Source organism: Ascaphus truei, chromosome 1, assembly GCF_040206685.1.
Source record: "Ascaphus truei isolate aAscTru1 chromosome 1, aAscTru1.hap1, whole genome shotgun sequence".
NCBI classification, from domain to species: Eukaryota; Metazoa; Chordata; class Amphibia; order Anura; family Ascaphidae; genus Ascaphus; species Ascaphus truei.
In genome coordinates, this window is record NC_134483.1 from 226,471,208 (window position 1) to 226,489,229 (window position 18,022).

At 42.5% G+C, this 18,022-nt stretch overlaps 1 protein-coding gene across 2 annotated transcripts in view; it reads right to left on the reverse strand.

Moving 5' to 3' along the window:
* CAMK4 (calcium/calmodulin dependent protein kinase IV) overlaps positions 1-18,022 on the reverse strand; it is a 564,785-nt gene that overhangs the window by 81,602 nt on the left and 465,161 nt on the right. For both annotated transcript variants that reach the window (XM_075601861.1, XM_075601870.1), the window contains one exon: positions 11,843-11,933. In XM_075601861.1, coding sequence (XP_075457976.1) covers positions 11,843-11,933 — 91 coding nt within the window. The remainder of the gene's footprint in view (positions 1-11,842; positions 11,934-18,022) is intronic.

Consider the following 18,022-nt stretch of genomic DNA (forward strand, 5'->3'; position numbering starts at 1 on the left):
CTCCTTCCTCTCCCCCCTCCCCCCTCCCCCCCTACCCCTTCTCCCCCCCCTACCCCCTCTCCCCCCACCCCCTCCTCCCCCCTCTCCTTTCTCTCCCCCCTCCCCCCCCTCCCCCCTCTCCTTCCTCTCCCCTCCCTCCCCCCTCTCCCCCCTACCCCCCCCTCTTTTTCCATCCCCCCTCCCCTCCCCCCTCGCCCCCCTCCCCTCCCACCGCAAACAGGAGGTCGGCTAAGAGACCTACAGACAGCCCTCCTCTGCCGGCAAATCAGCCCCACAGAATAGGCACTGTATAAGATAGCTGTGTGTTCATTATGGTTTATGCTTGTTAGAGTTAAAAAGTTAAATAGGATGTTATTGTCGAAACGTTTATCCAGAGGGAATCGTTATAACTGATTTGCCATGCTGGGAAACTAACGCTTGCGTTACCTGAATGTGCGTTTATGTAAAAGATCATCTGTTCCACTCGACCATCACAGGCCACCCCTACCCCACTATGGAGCTCCTGTCCTTCCCGCCTTCCCCCCTCCTCCCCCGTCTCTCTCCCCCCCTCCTCCCCCGTCTCTCTCCCCCTTCCCTCCCCCTCCCTCCTCCCCGCCCCCCTCTCCTCCCCCCCCCTCCCCTCCCCCCCCCTCCCGCCGCAAACAAGAGGTCGGCTAAGAGACCTACAGACAGCCCTCCTCTGCCAGCAAATCAGCCCCACAGAATAGGCACTGTATAAGATAGCTGAGTGTTCATTATGGTTTATGCTTGTTAGAGTTAAAAAGTTAAATAGGATGTTATTGTCGAAACGTTTATCCAGAGGGAATCGTTATAACTGATCAGCCATGAGGGGAAACTAACGCCTGCGTTACCTGAATGTATGCTTATGTAAAAGATCACCTGTCCCACTCGATCATCATAGGCCACCCCGGCCCCACTATGGAGCACCCTCCCCCCGCCCCCCCCCCCTGTCTCTATCCTTCTCCCTGTTGGCTATATACACATAGGGAAAAGGGTTTTTGAAAAAAACATTAAGGGGTCCACACCCTCCTGGACGAGCCAGTCTGTACTCCCGGGTCTACCCCCCAAGGACCCTAAGTCCGAATGCCGGTATGCAATTCCGGCTACACCCCATTGGGGGCGCCCTCAGGCCCCCATCCTTTTTCTCTCTGCCTGCTGGTGCTGTCCCAGCAGTCCTTTACCCTTCCCGTCCACCCTATCCCCCTCCACCCCCCCGACACCGCTGACCCAGGTCCAGACAACAGGTCACCCTCTTCCGCCAGAGATGTTCTTTCCTATCCCACAGGCACAGTAATCAGTCACGGTCCCCCGGTTGGGAAAGGGGTGATCCGCAAAGGCCCCTCCAGAGATAACAAAAATGGCTAACCAGGCCCCAATCAAAGTTATCTCCCTTAACGTTAAAGGACTACAGAGCCATAGGAAGAGAAAACTAGCTCTCCAGGAGATGAAAAGATCCCAAGGAGATATCATCTTTCTCCAGGAGACACACTTCACAGACCACGAGCTGCCTAAAATATTTAATAATACATTCCCGCTGAGCTATTATTCCTCGTTCAGTAGCAAGAAACGAGGGGTAGCCATTTTAATCCGCCAGGGAACCCCATTCAATTTTGTCAAAAAAGTTTCAGACCCAGGGGGTAGATTTCTTGTGGTATATGGCTCACTAGCAGGCATGGCGATCGCCCTAGTCAACCTCTATGCACCAAACGAGAACCAAGCAGAGTTCATGAAAACAGTCCTAAACACAATTGACCCTACCTACCCTCATTGATAGTGGGGGGAGACCTAAACATGGCCTTAAACCCACTGGAGGATAAGACACTCCCTTTTGACCGCCCACACACGGTACTATCCCTAAAGATGGGAACAGCATTTAGAGCAATTATCAAAGATTTTTCCCTAGTGGACGTTTGGAGATCCCAACATCAGGGCCAAAGGGACTATACCTTTTACTCCGCACCCCACCAGACCTATTCTCGCATTGACTACCTCTTTACAACCAAGAATGTCTTGGAGGCCTCCCAAAAAACGGATATAGGCCCGATCACATGGTCGGATCATGCCCCTATCTCATTAACTCTCTCAGTTCCATTCACAAAGTCGAGCGCATTTAACTGGAAACTAAACGATTCATTATTGAATCACCCGGAAATAGAGAGAGAAGTCAAGTCAGCCCTATCAGAGTACTTCAGGAACAACTCAGGTTCAGTCCCATCCTCAGCGGTACTATGGGAAGCCCATAAGGCAACCATCAGAGGTACTTTTATCTCCATAGCATCCCATAGGAAAAAAACTAAGGCAAAACTACTCAAAGACTTGACAGAGAAAATAATCAAACTAGAACAGCAACACAAATCTAACCCCTCGGGGAAAATATACAAAACCTTAACTACCGCCAGAAACGAGTTGAAAAAGATCCAACTCGAGGATGTCGAAAAAGCCCTTCGATGGACTAACCAGAGATACTATGATAAGGGCAACAAAGCTGACAGACTATTGGCCAGTAAATTAAGAGGGGTACAAAAGAGGTCCCAAATAACTGCGATCAAGAACAGGTCAGGTCACATATTATATAATGACAGACACATTGCGGAGGAATTCACCAAATTTTATACCAAATTATACAACCTCAGAACTCAAGAGGAAAATAATAGAGCATCAAGGCTTACGGCAGTTTCAAACTATTTAGATAGCTGCAACCTCCCATCCTTAACAGAGAAGGAGAACGAGACACTGAATGGGAAAATTACAAAAGAGGAATTGGCAGACGCTGTAAAAGCTCTAAAACTATCCAAAGCCCCCGGCCCTGATGGATTCACAAACGCCTACTACAAGAGGTTTTTCCCGTCCCTATCTCCTTACCTGCTGGACTTGTTCAACTCCTTTATGGAAGGTGACCCCATACCAGCATCAATGTCATTGGCTAACTTAGCAATAATCCATAAAGAGGGGAGAGACCCAATGCAATGTGGGAGTTACCGCCCCATATCGCTGTTGAACAACGACCTTAAGCTATACAGCAAAATACTAGCGAACAGATTAAACCCCATTCTACCCAGACTTATCCATAACGACCAAGTGGGATTTGTCTCAGGCCGCCAGGCCTCGGACAACACCCGCAAAATTATAAATATAATAGATCACATTAACCTTACAAACACCAAGGCAGTTCTCCTCAGCTTGGACGCAGAGAAGGCGTTTGACAGAATCAATTGGCTATTCCTAGACAAAACTTTACAAAAATTTGGTTTCAGGGATTCATTCCTAGAGGGGGTCCGAGCACTGTACCAAAATCCATCAGCAGCAATCAAACTCCCGGGAGGTACAGCGCAAAGATTTCCAATAACAAATGGTACAAGGCAGGGCTGTCCTTTATCCCCTCTCCTCTTCGCCCTGACAATCGAACCCCTGGCGGCCAAAATACGCGAGAGCACAAATATCCAGGGCGTACCAATTGGCGATACAAATTACAAAATCTCGCTCTTTGCCGACGACATAATACTGTCCCTAACTCACCCTCAAACATCGCTCCCCAATCTTCATAAAGAATTGGTGGAGTTCGGCAAAATTTCGGACTACAAAATTAATAATGACAAATCAGAAGCCCTAAACTTAAATGTATCAGAATCGGAAATTAACTTACTAAAACTGAACTTTAATTATAGATGGAGTTCCTCATACATTAAATATCTGGGAGTGAATGTATCAGGTAACTACCAGTCATTGTACAAATATAATTACCCGGCTTTATTCGGGAAAATCAAAAAAGACCTGGACAAATGGGAAGACTACCAGATCTCATGGATCGGAAGGATGATCTCAGTAAAAATGAATATACTCCCCAGATTGTTATACTATTTCCAGACACTCCCGATCCATGTTCCCAGCCCTGAACTTAAAAACATCCAGAATAGAATGTTTAATTTTATCTGGAGGGGCAAAAGGCCCAGGGTTGCCAGATCGGTACTCCTGACGTCAAGAGAAAGAGGGGGCCTGGGTGTCCCAGATATCACAAAGTATTATTTAGCGGCCCAGTTGAGGCAAGCCGTAGTGTGGAACGCAGACCCGGGTCTCTATTGCTGGCGAGATATTGAATCCCACTACGTAAAAACGCCTTCTCTGCAGGCCCACCTTTGGTGCATAGACAAGGGGGATAGACCACCCCGTAGGTTCGACCTTGGTGCCACCAGACACACCTGGGAAGTTTGGCGGAAATGCAGATCAAAGTTTAAACTAACTGCTCCGGGCTCGCTGCTTATTCCGATCCACAACAATCCCCATTTCCCCCCAGGATGTGAACCAAAACAATTCGACTACTTCCATCTGAAGGGGGTTAGGGTGGTCGCCGACCTATTGAGCGATGGAAGGCTGCTGAACTTCCAAGAATTACGAACAAAACACGAGGCCCCAGAATTGAGTCCATTTAAGTATCTCCAAATTAGACATTATCTCCAAAAATTGTCCCCAAAATTTGAGTATCCTCCCCTCACCAACTTTGAGAGGCTCTGCCGAACTTGTACACATCAAAAAGCATTGATCTCTAACATATACGCTGGTATGGAGAGATCAGCAGGCCCCTCCACTCACGACTATATGTCCAAGTGGGCGGCGGAATTAAGTATAGACATAGATGGAGAAGACTGGGAGGATATATGGGACGCTGCTTCAGGAACTTCCATCTGTACCACGACAAAAGAGAATATCTACAAAATCATGTTCCACTGGTATCTTACCCCAGTTAGATTAAAGCAAATCTACCCCCTGGTCTCAGACCTATGTTGGAGAGGCTGTGGACAGAGAGGAGACATGGCCCACATTTGGTGGTCATGCCCAAAAATCCAAACATTTTGGCTTTCTATTCAAACTTTAATCCGAGAGGTAACTAGCCTCACATTAGACCCAGATCCACTGACCTTCCTCCTGGGCAGGCCAATAGAGGAAATTGACCGCCCGGTAGGAAAATTAATCTCCTCCATCCTTACCGCGGCTAGGTGTGCTGTGGCATTCTCCTGGAAAAAGATCTCTCCCCCCTCCATTCAGGCGGTTAAGAGAAGAATAGACGATGTAATGCTCATGGAACGTCTGACGGCGTTTCTCAAACGCAAGACTGCAAGTCACTACAAAATTTGGGAACCCTGGGAGATTCACTGACACCCAAGAGAATCTGATAGAAGAAATTATGACCATTCAAACCTCAGCCTGAAGGACGCTAGGGTCGGCGGGGTGGGGGAGGCTCACCCCTCACCCCCCCCCATCTCTATACCCACCCCCCCCCCCTTCCCCTCTATCCCCCCCCTCTCTTTTTCAGACCTCTCGCTCCCCCGGTCACCCGGTGACCCAGAGGTCGTGCCACTCTTGGCGGTACACCCCCTACCCCCCTTCAACATGGAAAATTTGAAAATCAGAGTGTATTAGGATATTGAGATGTGATATATGCCTGTAAATTTGCCTGTTTCCTAATAAAAATGTTAAAAAAAAAAAAAACAGTTTCAATTGGAACGTCTTCATGGTCACTTGCTTCTATTTGTGTGTCTATGGCGGTGGCGTCATCATCATCATCATCATCATCATAATCCTCTTCATCATGTTCTACAAATAAATGTACACATTATTAAATGTAATGTTAATCTCTGCTGTGTTACTATGTAATTCTACTGTGTCATAAGTAACAACTAACATGTTTCCATACGTTTTATAACCTCACATTAAAAACTACCTTGACTTAAGAATAATGTTTGGACTCAGTATGAAATATGAATGAATGAAAACTTGCTCTAAACTCACAACTCCTACATGATAGTTAACATCACTAACACAATACATGTTGCCTTACACTTCATTTTCACATACACTAAGTAATCCTATTTAAATAAGATGTGCAAAACAAATAATGAACATGACAACATAACATATAGAAGAGCACATATTATATGGGCACCAACTGATACACTCACCTTCTAGGTGTGTTGAGCTGGCTGACCCAGGTGAAGACACTTGTTCCGTCTCAGGTGACACATGTCCTCCAGGGGCAACTATATTTAACAATAACATTAGTTTTACAATTACATGTGTAAATATTGAACAAACAGTTATTGTATGTTCTGTATTTATGAGTACCTAACAGCATCAGTTCCTTTACCCAAAATGTGTGTGTGAAAGTGAACATAAATAGTTGTAATAACAATGTACATGCCTGTGTACTTAGAACTTTTGAGTTCCCTAACATAAAACATATTATGTTTCTGCAGTAATGCGTGAGGATAAATAGATTAAATGTGTACATAAAAATCATATGTTGTGTAGTGATATCAGTATCATAATGTACATAACTATCATGAGATGACCATTCACAATGGTTATCATGAAGGTGGTCATATTGCAAAAAGTGTTGTTTTTGGTAGAGGATATGTGTGGTACATTAATATAAGATGTGGCACACCTGAATGTGGCTGTGACTCAACAAGACAAGACATGCAGTGTGTGATAATGTGTCGTTGATAGAAGTTCAACTATAGATATGAGTGAACTAATGTGTGACGTACGCTTTGATAAGTAATGAGTTGTTGGGGCATTTAGTAGCTAAAGTGAAGCTTTCAAATGAGTGTGATTAACTTCAGTTGTGCTAGTGAGGTTGTAAGAACGGTATTCCCTTCCCCAAAAAGCCTAATGAGCCACACCTTTCAATTACTTGAAACAGGTGAAAATTGTGTGAACTAAGTTGCCCCTAAAATGAGGCTGTAATTAGTGTGTGTGCTGAACCCCACCCCCTCTGTTGAAGTGTATGCTGTGATGAGATATTAATTGCAGCTGCTTTAACACAATGGTAGATGAGCTAAATAGTCGTGTGCAGTTTTTAAGTTATGAAAACAATGACATAACATATGATACGTGTGCCTCATTATGCTGTCTGTATATGACTTAAATCAAAAATGGACCTTTTCATTAACAACTATAGATGTGTTAGTGCAAGTGATGTTTGTAGGCCGTTGCATGCAATATATTTGATGCATGCTTAAAATAGGCAGTAATGTCATGTTTGTCGGAGTAAAATAAATAAAATACACAATAATATTCTACATATTTATGTTCTGTACCTGTAGCTAGTAATAATTTCTCATTAACATGTGTTACACATGTGTACTACCCTGTTGTTCCCCATCTTCGCCCACCATCAATTGCTTCCACTGCAGCAATGCATTTTGGGAATTCACATGTAAATGAGCACGCAATGGCACGTGCTATATTAGTTACTGCTTTTAGTAGGACTACAACATATATGTCTATTTAGATATATATATATATACAGAATCAGACATATACATATATAGATGCAGGTATGCTTATATTGTGAAGACAGTATAAAAAGCAGTGTAAATATGCAAAATAACTGTAAGCAACGACACGCCTAGTACATTAATATTTCTCACCTGGTGGAAATTGTGAGGGATAAATTCCAATATCACGGTCACCAGGTAAGCCTTCCACGACGACGGGAAGTAATTTTGCCCGAAGCAGCTCCTCCAATGGACTTAATATGAGACGTTGTGGTGTGGGCCCACCTCCAGTGCCAGTAGCATGCACGCGTTGGTGTTGTATTTTCTTTTTCAATTTGGACCTAATATCATCAAATCTCTTGTGACAACTCTGCTTGTCCCTCACATGATTCCCACACGCATTGACACCAATGACTATTGTGTCCCACATTTCTTTTCTGCTTGCTGAACTTGTCCGCCCTTGAAAAACATATAAAATATATGAGGTAAATTAATAATAATATAAGCACCAGTTTCCTACACTGCTAGCTGTTCCAAGAGATAGCAAACATGCTGTTTTAGGTGTAATATGTGAAGCACATGAGCATTCACTACTAAACCTATACATGTAAGCAAGCTTGCATTCATATTGTATGCAGTTATGGCAAATTGACCGCCTGTGTTTAGTTGTCCTTGTAAGGCATGATAAAAAGCTGTGTTTCCAGACTAATTAACATAGAAAGATATTGTGAAGCCATATTTGCATATGAACAAAACTCAGATGACCTAGGATCACATGTATTTGAATAATAAATGTAAAGGTACACTTACCTAGTAAATGTCCATATATACTGTCATAGTGCTCCAGAATGCCAGTGACAAGAGCTGTATTTTCCTGGTCATTGAAGCGAGGATTACGTGGCTTCTCCACACGTTTCTTCCGAGCAGGTTTAGGGTCAGAGCTTGGCTGGTGCTGACTGGACTCTCCTTGTTCCAATGGAAGAGCCTCCAAAAGCTGCCCACCAGCAAGCACGCCACCACCATCCACCCCATCAGCAACTGCGCCACCAGCAGCACTCCCAGCACCAGCACTCCCACTCCTAGCACCAGCACTCCCACTCCTAGCACCAGCACTCCCACTCCTAGCACCAGCACTCACACTCCTAGCAACAGCACTCACACTCCTAGCACCAGAACTCCCAGCACCAACACTCCCACTCCCAGCAACAGCACTCCCACTCCCAGCAACAGCACTCCCACTCCCAGCAACAGCACTCCCACTCCCAGCAACACCACTCGCAGCACCAGCACTCCCACTCCCTGCAACACCACTCTCACTCTCAGCAACATCACTCCCCTGAACAGTACGTTCACTCCGACGCGTACTCGCACGAGTAGCACTCCCACTCCCACCAGCATCACTCTTCCCACGCTTTGCGGGCATACTTCCAGCACTCACAAAAAACAGACAAGAAATGTACAGCCAATCACACGAAACACTTCCACATATAAAACAAGACAAAGATGTAAACAAAACAACAATGGACAAAGCTCACCCAATACACAACAAGTCTCTCAGTCAATATGCAAATGGTCAAACAGCCAGCTCTGTGCGTCTCTCTCTCTCTCACTCCCAACAACACAGAGAATGATTAGCAGTACACGTTGCCTTTAAATATGGCGCGCAATCCAATACATGCTTGTTTCGCCTGATTCAGCAAGATTTGTGATTGGGCAACCTAACAGCACCGCGCCACGCACGCCGATACACCTGTGTGTGATCGGCTAATCATCGTGAGAGTGGGCGGATTTGTTTTCGGGTTGATTTTGAATGTATTCGGCACTTACTGCATACGGAGAGGAAAAATCGCCAATAACATGACTAATCGGTAAGATTGCCGATTTCACATAATCGACGCTTACTGCATGAGGCCCATAGTATTAAATACCACAAATACTGTAGTTAGGGAAAAAGAATAGTGATTAAGGAAATTAAAATGTATTAAACACACACACACACACACACACACACACACACACACACACACACACACACACACACACACACACACACACACACACACACACACACACACACACACACACACACACACTGTAATACTATTCAATTTAAGCTGGTACAATATTTAGCAGTGCACTCAAATTAAACTCTTTACATATCGTCATTGTAAACGTAAAACTAATTAAGTGCATTTTTTACCTTTTTTCGTGAAAATACGTAGGCTTATTAAAGGAAAAAATTTCTAATGACTAATTAAAGACACCTAATCTTCACAATTTATATCCTATCAAAATACCTTCCTTTTTAAATACAGCATTTTTCCTGTAAAAAAAAACAAAAACATTTAATCGCCTTTTCCTTAGTACTCAAAGACTGTAGTTAATGACTTTAAAGTCCACAATGACGATATGTGCTGCCCCATGTTACATGTACTACAGTGTGGTGCACCTGCTGGCTTACAGGACTCCTGAGTCTCCCGCTTGATGGTATAGGGGAATACATCTGGACTGGCTCGTGAGGTAATGCTGAGAACTACTCACTTCTGGTACAGCGCCTCCATCTCTTCCAGGTCCCCACGACAGCAGGGAGGAGTCTCTGGAAGAGAACCCCTAGGTGCAGCTTCTCCCTGAATGACTCCACTCTCAGGCAAGAAGGTTCTTTCAAACAGGACATTTTTTATTGACAACTTGACTGAAAAACTGCCCATCATTGCGGCCGGTCTCTAGCCGCACATCATGAAGGTTGCCCACCTCAAGGAAGTCCCTGGACACCACTCCTAGTCAGGGCCCTAGAAGCTGTCCTTGCTCTTCCCTTACTCTCTAATGTAGTAAGGGGAATAGTCTGCCCACCTCTCCCCTAAGGGAGGACCACAATCCTCTGCCAGAGCCCTGGCACTGTGTTGGGTCAGACAGTCACACACTGCAACACTTTCTTACTAAATTCAGGAAGTGAAGCGTACTATATAGCTCCAGTAGGCACCACCCCTGTGTCACTGTAAGTGGACACAGAGCATGATGTCACTTCCTTCACTACACAATACACATCACAGGGGATGAGGGCAAACCTCATGATTACTCCTGGCAAACCTGCCCTCTTAACAGGGATTACTGCACAGGAGGAGAGAGGCATGTAACCCCAAAATTACACAGGGCTACACATATACTTATTAGAAAAGTGAAATCTAAGACCATCTCAGAGATGGCGGGCAAAACAAAGGTGTAAAACTGTCTAAAGTACCTAAGGATTTACACCTCTGCATTTATATGCAGCAGTAGGGCAAAATACTATAGGGAATACACACTAAAAAAACACAATTTTTTCGTTTAGTAAATCACCCATTGGTTTAATTAGCATTAGCTCCAGCAACACGGGCAAACAGAGAAGAAAACTCACCAGAACAAGCTTTCTAAGTGCTGATAGTCAGCAACACAAAGTAATCTAGGAAAATGCCCTGTTTTCACGGATTTTGACGATTTTCACTTTCTTAAATAGCCCCCTTTGTTTTAATTTCTCTCTCTGTGTATCAGATTGTGATTTGGGGAGTATTATTTGTAGGGTCAAGGGAGGATTTTCATGAAACCTATGTTATATTGGGAAGAGTATATCAGTTGATCCATGAAGGGTTAAAAGACTCCCCATATAAATGCACTCAATGCTGGGACTGATACTGAAGACAACAATGGTCTACCAGAAATTTTACTGTAAGTCAGTCAAATGACCCACAAAGACCGGAATATTAGAACAAAATAATTCAACTTTAATACATCAAAGATAATTCAGCACAATCAATAGTTAAAAACCTATTTACAATATTAAAATTCCCCGTAGTGGAGTGGATGTTTATCTGTTTGTTATATTGGGAAGAGTCAGATTTTGCATCACGGGGAGTCATGTTTCATCTCGTATTAGCATTAAAAAAAATCCAGGGGGTGTCTTAAATGTATCTGGTTCACAATAAGCATCAAACAGGAAACGTTATTTGACCCAACTGCAAGCAGAAAATAGTGCAATGCATCATCCATCCTCTTTTTTTTACATTTCACTGTGTGGTTGCAAACAAATCTTTCATTTGCCTAATTTGGAAACTGCACTGTAGTACCTTAAGAACAGTTTTCTAATTGAAATATGCCTTGCAGCTTTGCCGATCACTCATTGGCCCCACATAATTGAGATGGAAAACAGATCACTGGCTATAGTGATTTATACTACATACTGTATAGAAAATATTTTTCCAATTTTTTTGTGTTCGATGTCATACTACTGCATATTTTTCTACCAGACTACGGATTCATGCCATATTATCAAAACAAAACATGTTCAAACAACAGGTTATGTTTGAGTATGAGAAAAATAAATTCTATAGACAAAATTCACAACTGTCCATTGGTGAAGAACTTGTAATTTGGGCATTGCAACAATTTTGTCCACCCATATTTCTGGAACTCACTAACCATATGATGCTTAAAACCATTAAGAAGAAGACAGTGTGTATTTCAATACAACATTATAATGTGAACAAAAGAATCACAGTACCAATATTTCAGCCTCCAACTCATACTGTACTAACCTATTTTGAGAGGAGCATCTTGTGCTGCAGTTGCATAAAGAAGATTCTCTGGCTTGAGATCTCGGTGGACAATCCCATTTTCATGCAAATACTAGAAACAAAAAACATTTGTTAGTCACACTCACTTTCTAGAGGTTCACTCACTACCACATTCAATTTCTGGCGGCTTTCTCGCATCTTTGCAACTGACAAACTGACAGGCCTTGCTGAAGGAAGAGTACAGTTGTAGATGCCAAATCTAACTTTGTTCATGTTAACATTTTTCCACATACTGGAGTGCCAACACTTTTTTTGTTTGGCAGGAATGATGCTCTGGGAATTGTCTGTAATGCCCCAATTGAGAATAAATGTAATTCTAGAGTAGGGTTAGCTCCTTAGCGAGGGATAGTTCCTTAGACATGCTTGGGACACATGTACGAGAAGTGGCCATTGTTTTGAATCAGTCACAAGCAAGAGGGGTGCGGGGCTAATGCTCATTTTTCCCACGGGAGCATGCCTATGGATGCAGTCATGTTTTCTACATTTGTACACAGAACCCATTAATCCTCGCTCAAATGAATATAAGATATTTGTACTAATTGTGAGCAACAGTTACTCAGTATAGGAAGCAATCCTCAAAGGACCCAGCAGTAGCAAACACAACTATGTATTGGACAGAGAACCATGTAGAAAATGTAATGCCTACAAAATATTCTACACCTCACAGCTGCAGGGCTGACATGATTTTAAACAGACTGAAGCTTTGAAGTATACAGGAATAGAGTACGAGTTTGCTCCTTCTACAGTAAACATAGACCAGTATCTAGCAGGAACACGGTCATTGCAAGAAGTTGTGTTACTCTGTGCTTTCACTTCATATTAAAACTTGCATGAGCCTGCATACAGTAGATTGATAGAAAAAGGTAGATAATGTTGACTAATATCATATTCTAAACTTAGTGCATTACAGTAGGTGTGATTTGATCAATTTCTGATTACTTTGATAAGTTCTTGCTCATACAGTATGTTATGCAATACAGGGCACATGCATCAAGTGCTGGTTTGGGCTATTGCACCCGTTTCAGCAATAACTCCCATTGACTTGAATGGGAGTTAACACCGGAACACGTGCAATAACTGGTGCCTGCACTAGATGCATTTTCCTCAGAGAACCTGCTGTATAATCTGTGTCGTGTTCATTACTTGTGTCATGTAGTTCACTAGGACACAGTACTACAATAGTAGATAGAAGATTATTATATTCTGAATGAAACAGTTCCGACATGCTTATTCTTTTGGTCTCTTGAATTCAAAAGAAAGAAAAAAAAAAGAACACAGGAGCACTGTAATCATTACAATCAAATGATTTACAAAATACATCTGAAATATGCTTGAAGAAATATATTTGCTTCTCAATCATTGTTGCAATAAAAGGTTCACACATGAGTAATCCTATTCCTCTGATGGCGACATGTCAGGCAGGCTAGTAAAAAGTATGTCAAATTATAATGATTTAGACGTCAGATAATGCTAGATGAAATCCAATGCCTGATGTGAGACATGCTGTGCTTTAGAGATGTTACTGCTTTAAGGATAATGAAGAGAAAATCTCAACCTTTGACAGCTTGTGTCATAGAAAGAGCTTAAGAGGATATTTTTCATGTTCGATCCACGCAACTGAATGACACAATTAACTGAACTTTGCAAATATTTTACAACGACGACTATGCTGGAAAAGATTAATTCTTCACTCATGAAAACAAAACATTTCTGAACTGCTATTACTGTATTTGACTAAACTTTACACTGCTTTAAAGTCTACAAAACATTAAAATAGTGAGGATACCCATTAATATTTGGGTTGCAAAACCATGTTGATGATTCATAATACAACTTGCATTCTAGTTCTCTTTGAACTCATCATTGATTGTGTGTGGAAAGGATACATGTTGGAAATATAAAGAATAAAAATAAGCTACATTAATCCTGGTGTAACATGGGTTGGTGTATGAAAGTAGTTTTACTTTTAAATATTAGCAAATCATTTGTTGAATCTGTGTATATCATAGATCTTCATATAATAATATAGTTACTGTGAAGTACCAATATTACAACATGATTTATTATTAAAGTGCCCTATGTAAAGCCCATATACTACAGGTAGCAAGATCCACATTACCACCCCAAAATGATATTTTGTTATTTGCTCAGATATTTGGTATATATTGAAACCCTATTTAAAGACTTATTGCAGTTTTATGATGCTGTATATTTGATGTGTTTGCACCTGTTTACAGATATACCTTGCATGGTGCAGGTTATACCTATCCCCCCCTAACCCCCCCCTGCTGAGCCGAGCTGTGCTAGAAAGTGATTCACAATGCTTATGTGAAAAGTCGTTTGTGAGTGCAACTTGTTTTATACCAGTCTATTTTTTATTAAATTTTATTATGCCATGTTTTTTCTCTACAGCTTTATCGAGACATTGTTATCAACTAGGAATCTGGGAGTATTAACTTAGATCTGAGACATAACCAACTTAACAACTGTAAGTGTCTTACATTTATCTAGTGGACACTTGGTCATTTATTACCCATAATATACCACTGTGTTTTCTGTTTTTTCCTATGTCTGGAACCACCACCTGAGTCTACGCACTGGAGGACATCTTCTTTTTTCAGCATATATATGTATATGTATATATCACACACACACAAAAGGGGAAAGTCGCTAACACAATATCAATAAAAAAAGGGGCTAACCCAGGACCCAAAAAATAAGTATAATATTAATGTTTATGGATTAACTTAACCAAAACAAAAATAAGATAGTAATAATCCTGGGGTGCTAAGGGATAAGTAATGATATGAAAACACACAAAAAAGACTCACAAGATCCATATATTAAGCACTCACAATAAGCCTGATAACTAAATCAAAATAAGAAACAAAATCCTGGAACAAAGAGTCAGCAAGGAAACTACTAATGATAACCTACCACAAAATAATAATAAGCAAGAAACAATATGAGTATATATTAACACATGCTAAGTGAAAAACTGAACTAATAAGCCAAAAACATATCTCAATAAGTATCTCATTTACTGGATATTTATTGAGATATGTTTTTGGCTTATTAGTTCAGTTTTTCACTTAGCATGTGTTAATATACTGTATACTCATATTGTTTCTTGCTTATTATTATTTTGTGGTAGGTTATCATTAGTTTATGTATGTTTTTATGTTAGTGTGTTTCACTGCTTCTTATTAAAATCTTTTGACGCATTTTCCTTGCTGACTCTTGGTTCCAGGTTTTTTGTTTCTTATTTTGATATAGTTAGCAGGCTTATTGTGAGTGCTTACTATAGGGATCTTGTTAGTCTTTTTTGTGTGTTTATATATATATATATTGTGACAAACGGCTTACTCCGGGGCTCCGTCGTTTGTCCGGGACTGTTTAGAACACGGTCTTTTAGGGTAGGTTAAATGATGAGGCGTCACGTACTGTTCCTTTAAACAGGCTATGCCTGGTTTATTCAGTCCCAGGCACTGAGACTGCCACAGTGCATACAACAGAAAACAGATCAAAACAAAAGCTGCTCACCTGAGCGATAACTTAACTTAGATATCCCTGACTCAGGGTTGGAAGTGGCTTTTCCACTTCCAACATCAAAACACGGTACTTTTGCAGTCTTACACAAATGAACAGAAAGATTGAACCTGTTTGGGGAAGAGGCTTCTCCCCTCTGTAGTTCAGCAGCCTTCCAGCCTCCTGGCTCTTGTGGGGAGACCAGAGCAAACAGGAAATCAGTCTTTCATACCTGATTCCTAATTAGCATGACAGGTGACAGAAATCAGGCAGCAGACAAACTCTGGTCTGGATCTCTCATCCCTCAGTTCCAGCGCTTGCCAAACTGTGGGATGGAGTGTATGTATTATAAGGCTGCACTCCCAGGCCAAACAGGATAGAAACTGTCTAGTATCCTGGGAGCCCTATATACGGAATTTATTACCATCCCCTGGTTTCTGTCACATATCCTCCCCCCCAGCTCAGACCTCGAGGGATGAGCGACCATGGATATTAGGGAGTGCATCCTTGACAACCCGTCAGCATTGCCATGTTTGTGCCCTGACCTGTGTTCCACAGAAAATTTAAAGGGTTGTAGGCTTAGGAACCACCTGGTCACTCTAGCATTCTTTTCCCTGTTTTGACACATCCAGGTAAGGGGTGCATGATCTGTGACCAACCGGAATTTTCCCCCCCCCACAGGTAGTATTTGAGCGTCTCTACAGCCCACTTTATTGCGAGACACTCTTTCTCTACTATGGAGTAATTTTTCTCCTGGGGATTTAGTTTCCTACTTAAATAAAGGATGGGGTGCTCCTCACCTTGAGACTCCTGGGAGAGTACCGCCCCCAGCCCTACCTCAGATGCGTCGGTTTGGACTACGAACTCTTTGGAGAAGTCAGGTGTGACCAACACTGGTTGGGCACAGAGAGCTTCTTTCAGGCTTCTAAAGGCCTGTTCGGTTTCGGGGGACCACTTTACCATTAGCGGTCCTCTTGCTTTTGTGAGGTCAGTTAGTGGGGTTGCCTTAGTTGCAAAATTGGGAATAAACCTTCTATAGTACCCAATTAACCCCAAAAAGGTCCTTACTTGTTTTTTTGTAACTGGCCTTGGCCAATTTTGTATCGCCTCCACTTTGAGTGTTTGGGGTTTGAGTAAACCTCTGCCAATAGAATATCCCAGATACTTGGCCTCCTCCAGACCAATAGTGCATTTAGCGGGATTAGCAGTTAGTCCAGCAGACCGGACTGCGTCAAGCACAGCTTGGACCTTTGGAAGGTGGGATTGCCAATCTTCACTATGGATTACCACATCATCCAGGTAGGCAGCAGCATACCGAGCATGTGGTTTTAAAATTTTATCCATCATTCTTTGGAATGTGGCGGGAGCTCCATGTAAGCCAAAAGGCAACACCTTATACTGAAAGAGGCCGTCTGGGGTTGAGAAGGCTGTCTTTTATTTTGCCCTTTCTGTGAGGGGAACCTGCCAGTACCCTTTTGTTAGGTCTAGGGTTGTGAGATATCGGGCTTTGCCCAGTCTCTCTACAAGTTCATCTACCCTGGGCATAGGATAAGTATCAAATTTTGACACCGCGTTTAGTTTCCGGTAGTCATTACAAAACCTTGTTGTACCATCTGGCTTTGGGACTAAGACTATAGGGCTGTTCCACCCACTTTGGGATTCCTCAATTACACCTAGTTTTAGCATTTTTTTAACCTCTAAACTTATAGCCTTTCTTTTGGCCTCTGGGATTCGGTACGGTTTAAGGTTAACTCGGACCCCCGGTTCAGAGACTAGGTCATGTTCAATTACGCTAGTTCTACCTGGCCGTATAGAGAAGATTTCTTTGTTTCTTTTCACTAAATTCTGAACCTCTCGTTTCTGATGAACAGACAGGGTTTCAGCTATGCTAACCTCTGGGTCAGTTTCTTGATTCTCTGACGGACCTGGGGGTACTAGGGTTAACAAGACTTCTCTATCTTTCCAGGGCTTGAGTAGGTTTATATGGTAAATTTGCTCAGGTTTCCTCCTACCTGGCTGTCTTACCTTATAATTTACTTCTCCCACTCTTTCCAAGACCTCATATGGCCCATGCCATTTAGCAAGGAATTTACTCTCCACGGTGGGAACCAGAACTAGTACCCTATCACCTGGAGAAAAAATTCTGACCCTAGCACCCTTATTATATGTATTCCTCTGTGCTTCTTGAGCTTTCTCCATGTGTTCCCTCACTATGGGTAGGACTGCAGCAATGCGGTCCTGCATCTGGGCAACATGCTCTATTACACTTCTGTAAGGGGTAACCTCGTGTTCCCAAGTCTCTTTGGCTATATCCAGTAAGCCCCTTGGGTGTCGGCCATACAATAGTTCAAACGGGGAGAAGCCAGTGGATGATTGGGGAACTTCCCTAATGGCAAATAACAGGTACGGTAACAAACAATCCCAGTTTTTCCCATCTTTATCAACCGCCCGCCGTAACATGCTCTTTAAGGTTTTATTGAACCTTTCCACTAAACCATCTGTTTGTGGATGATAGACTGAGGTTCTGAGATGCTTGATTTTTAGGAGTTTACATAGCTCTTTCGTTACTTGGGACATAAATGGTGTTCCCTGGTCAGATAGAATCTCTTTAGG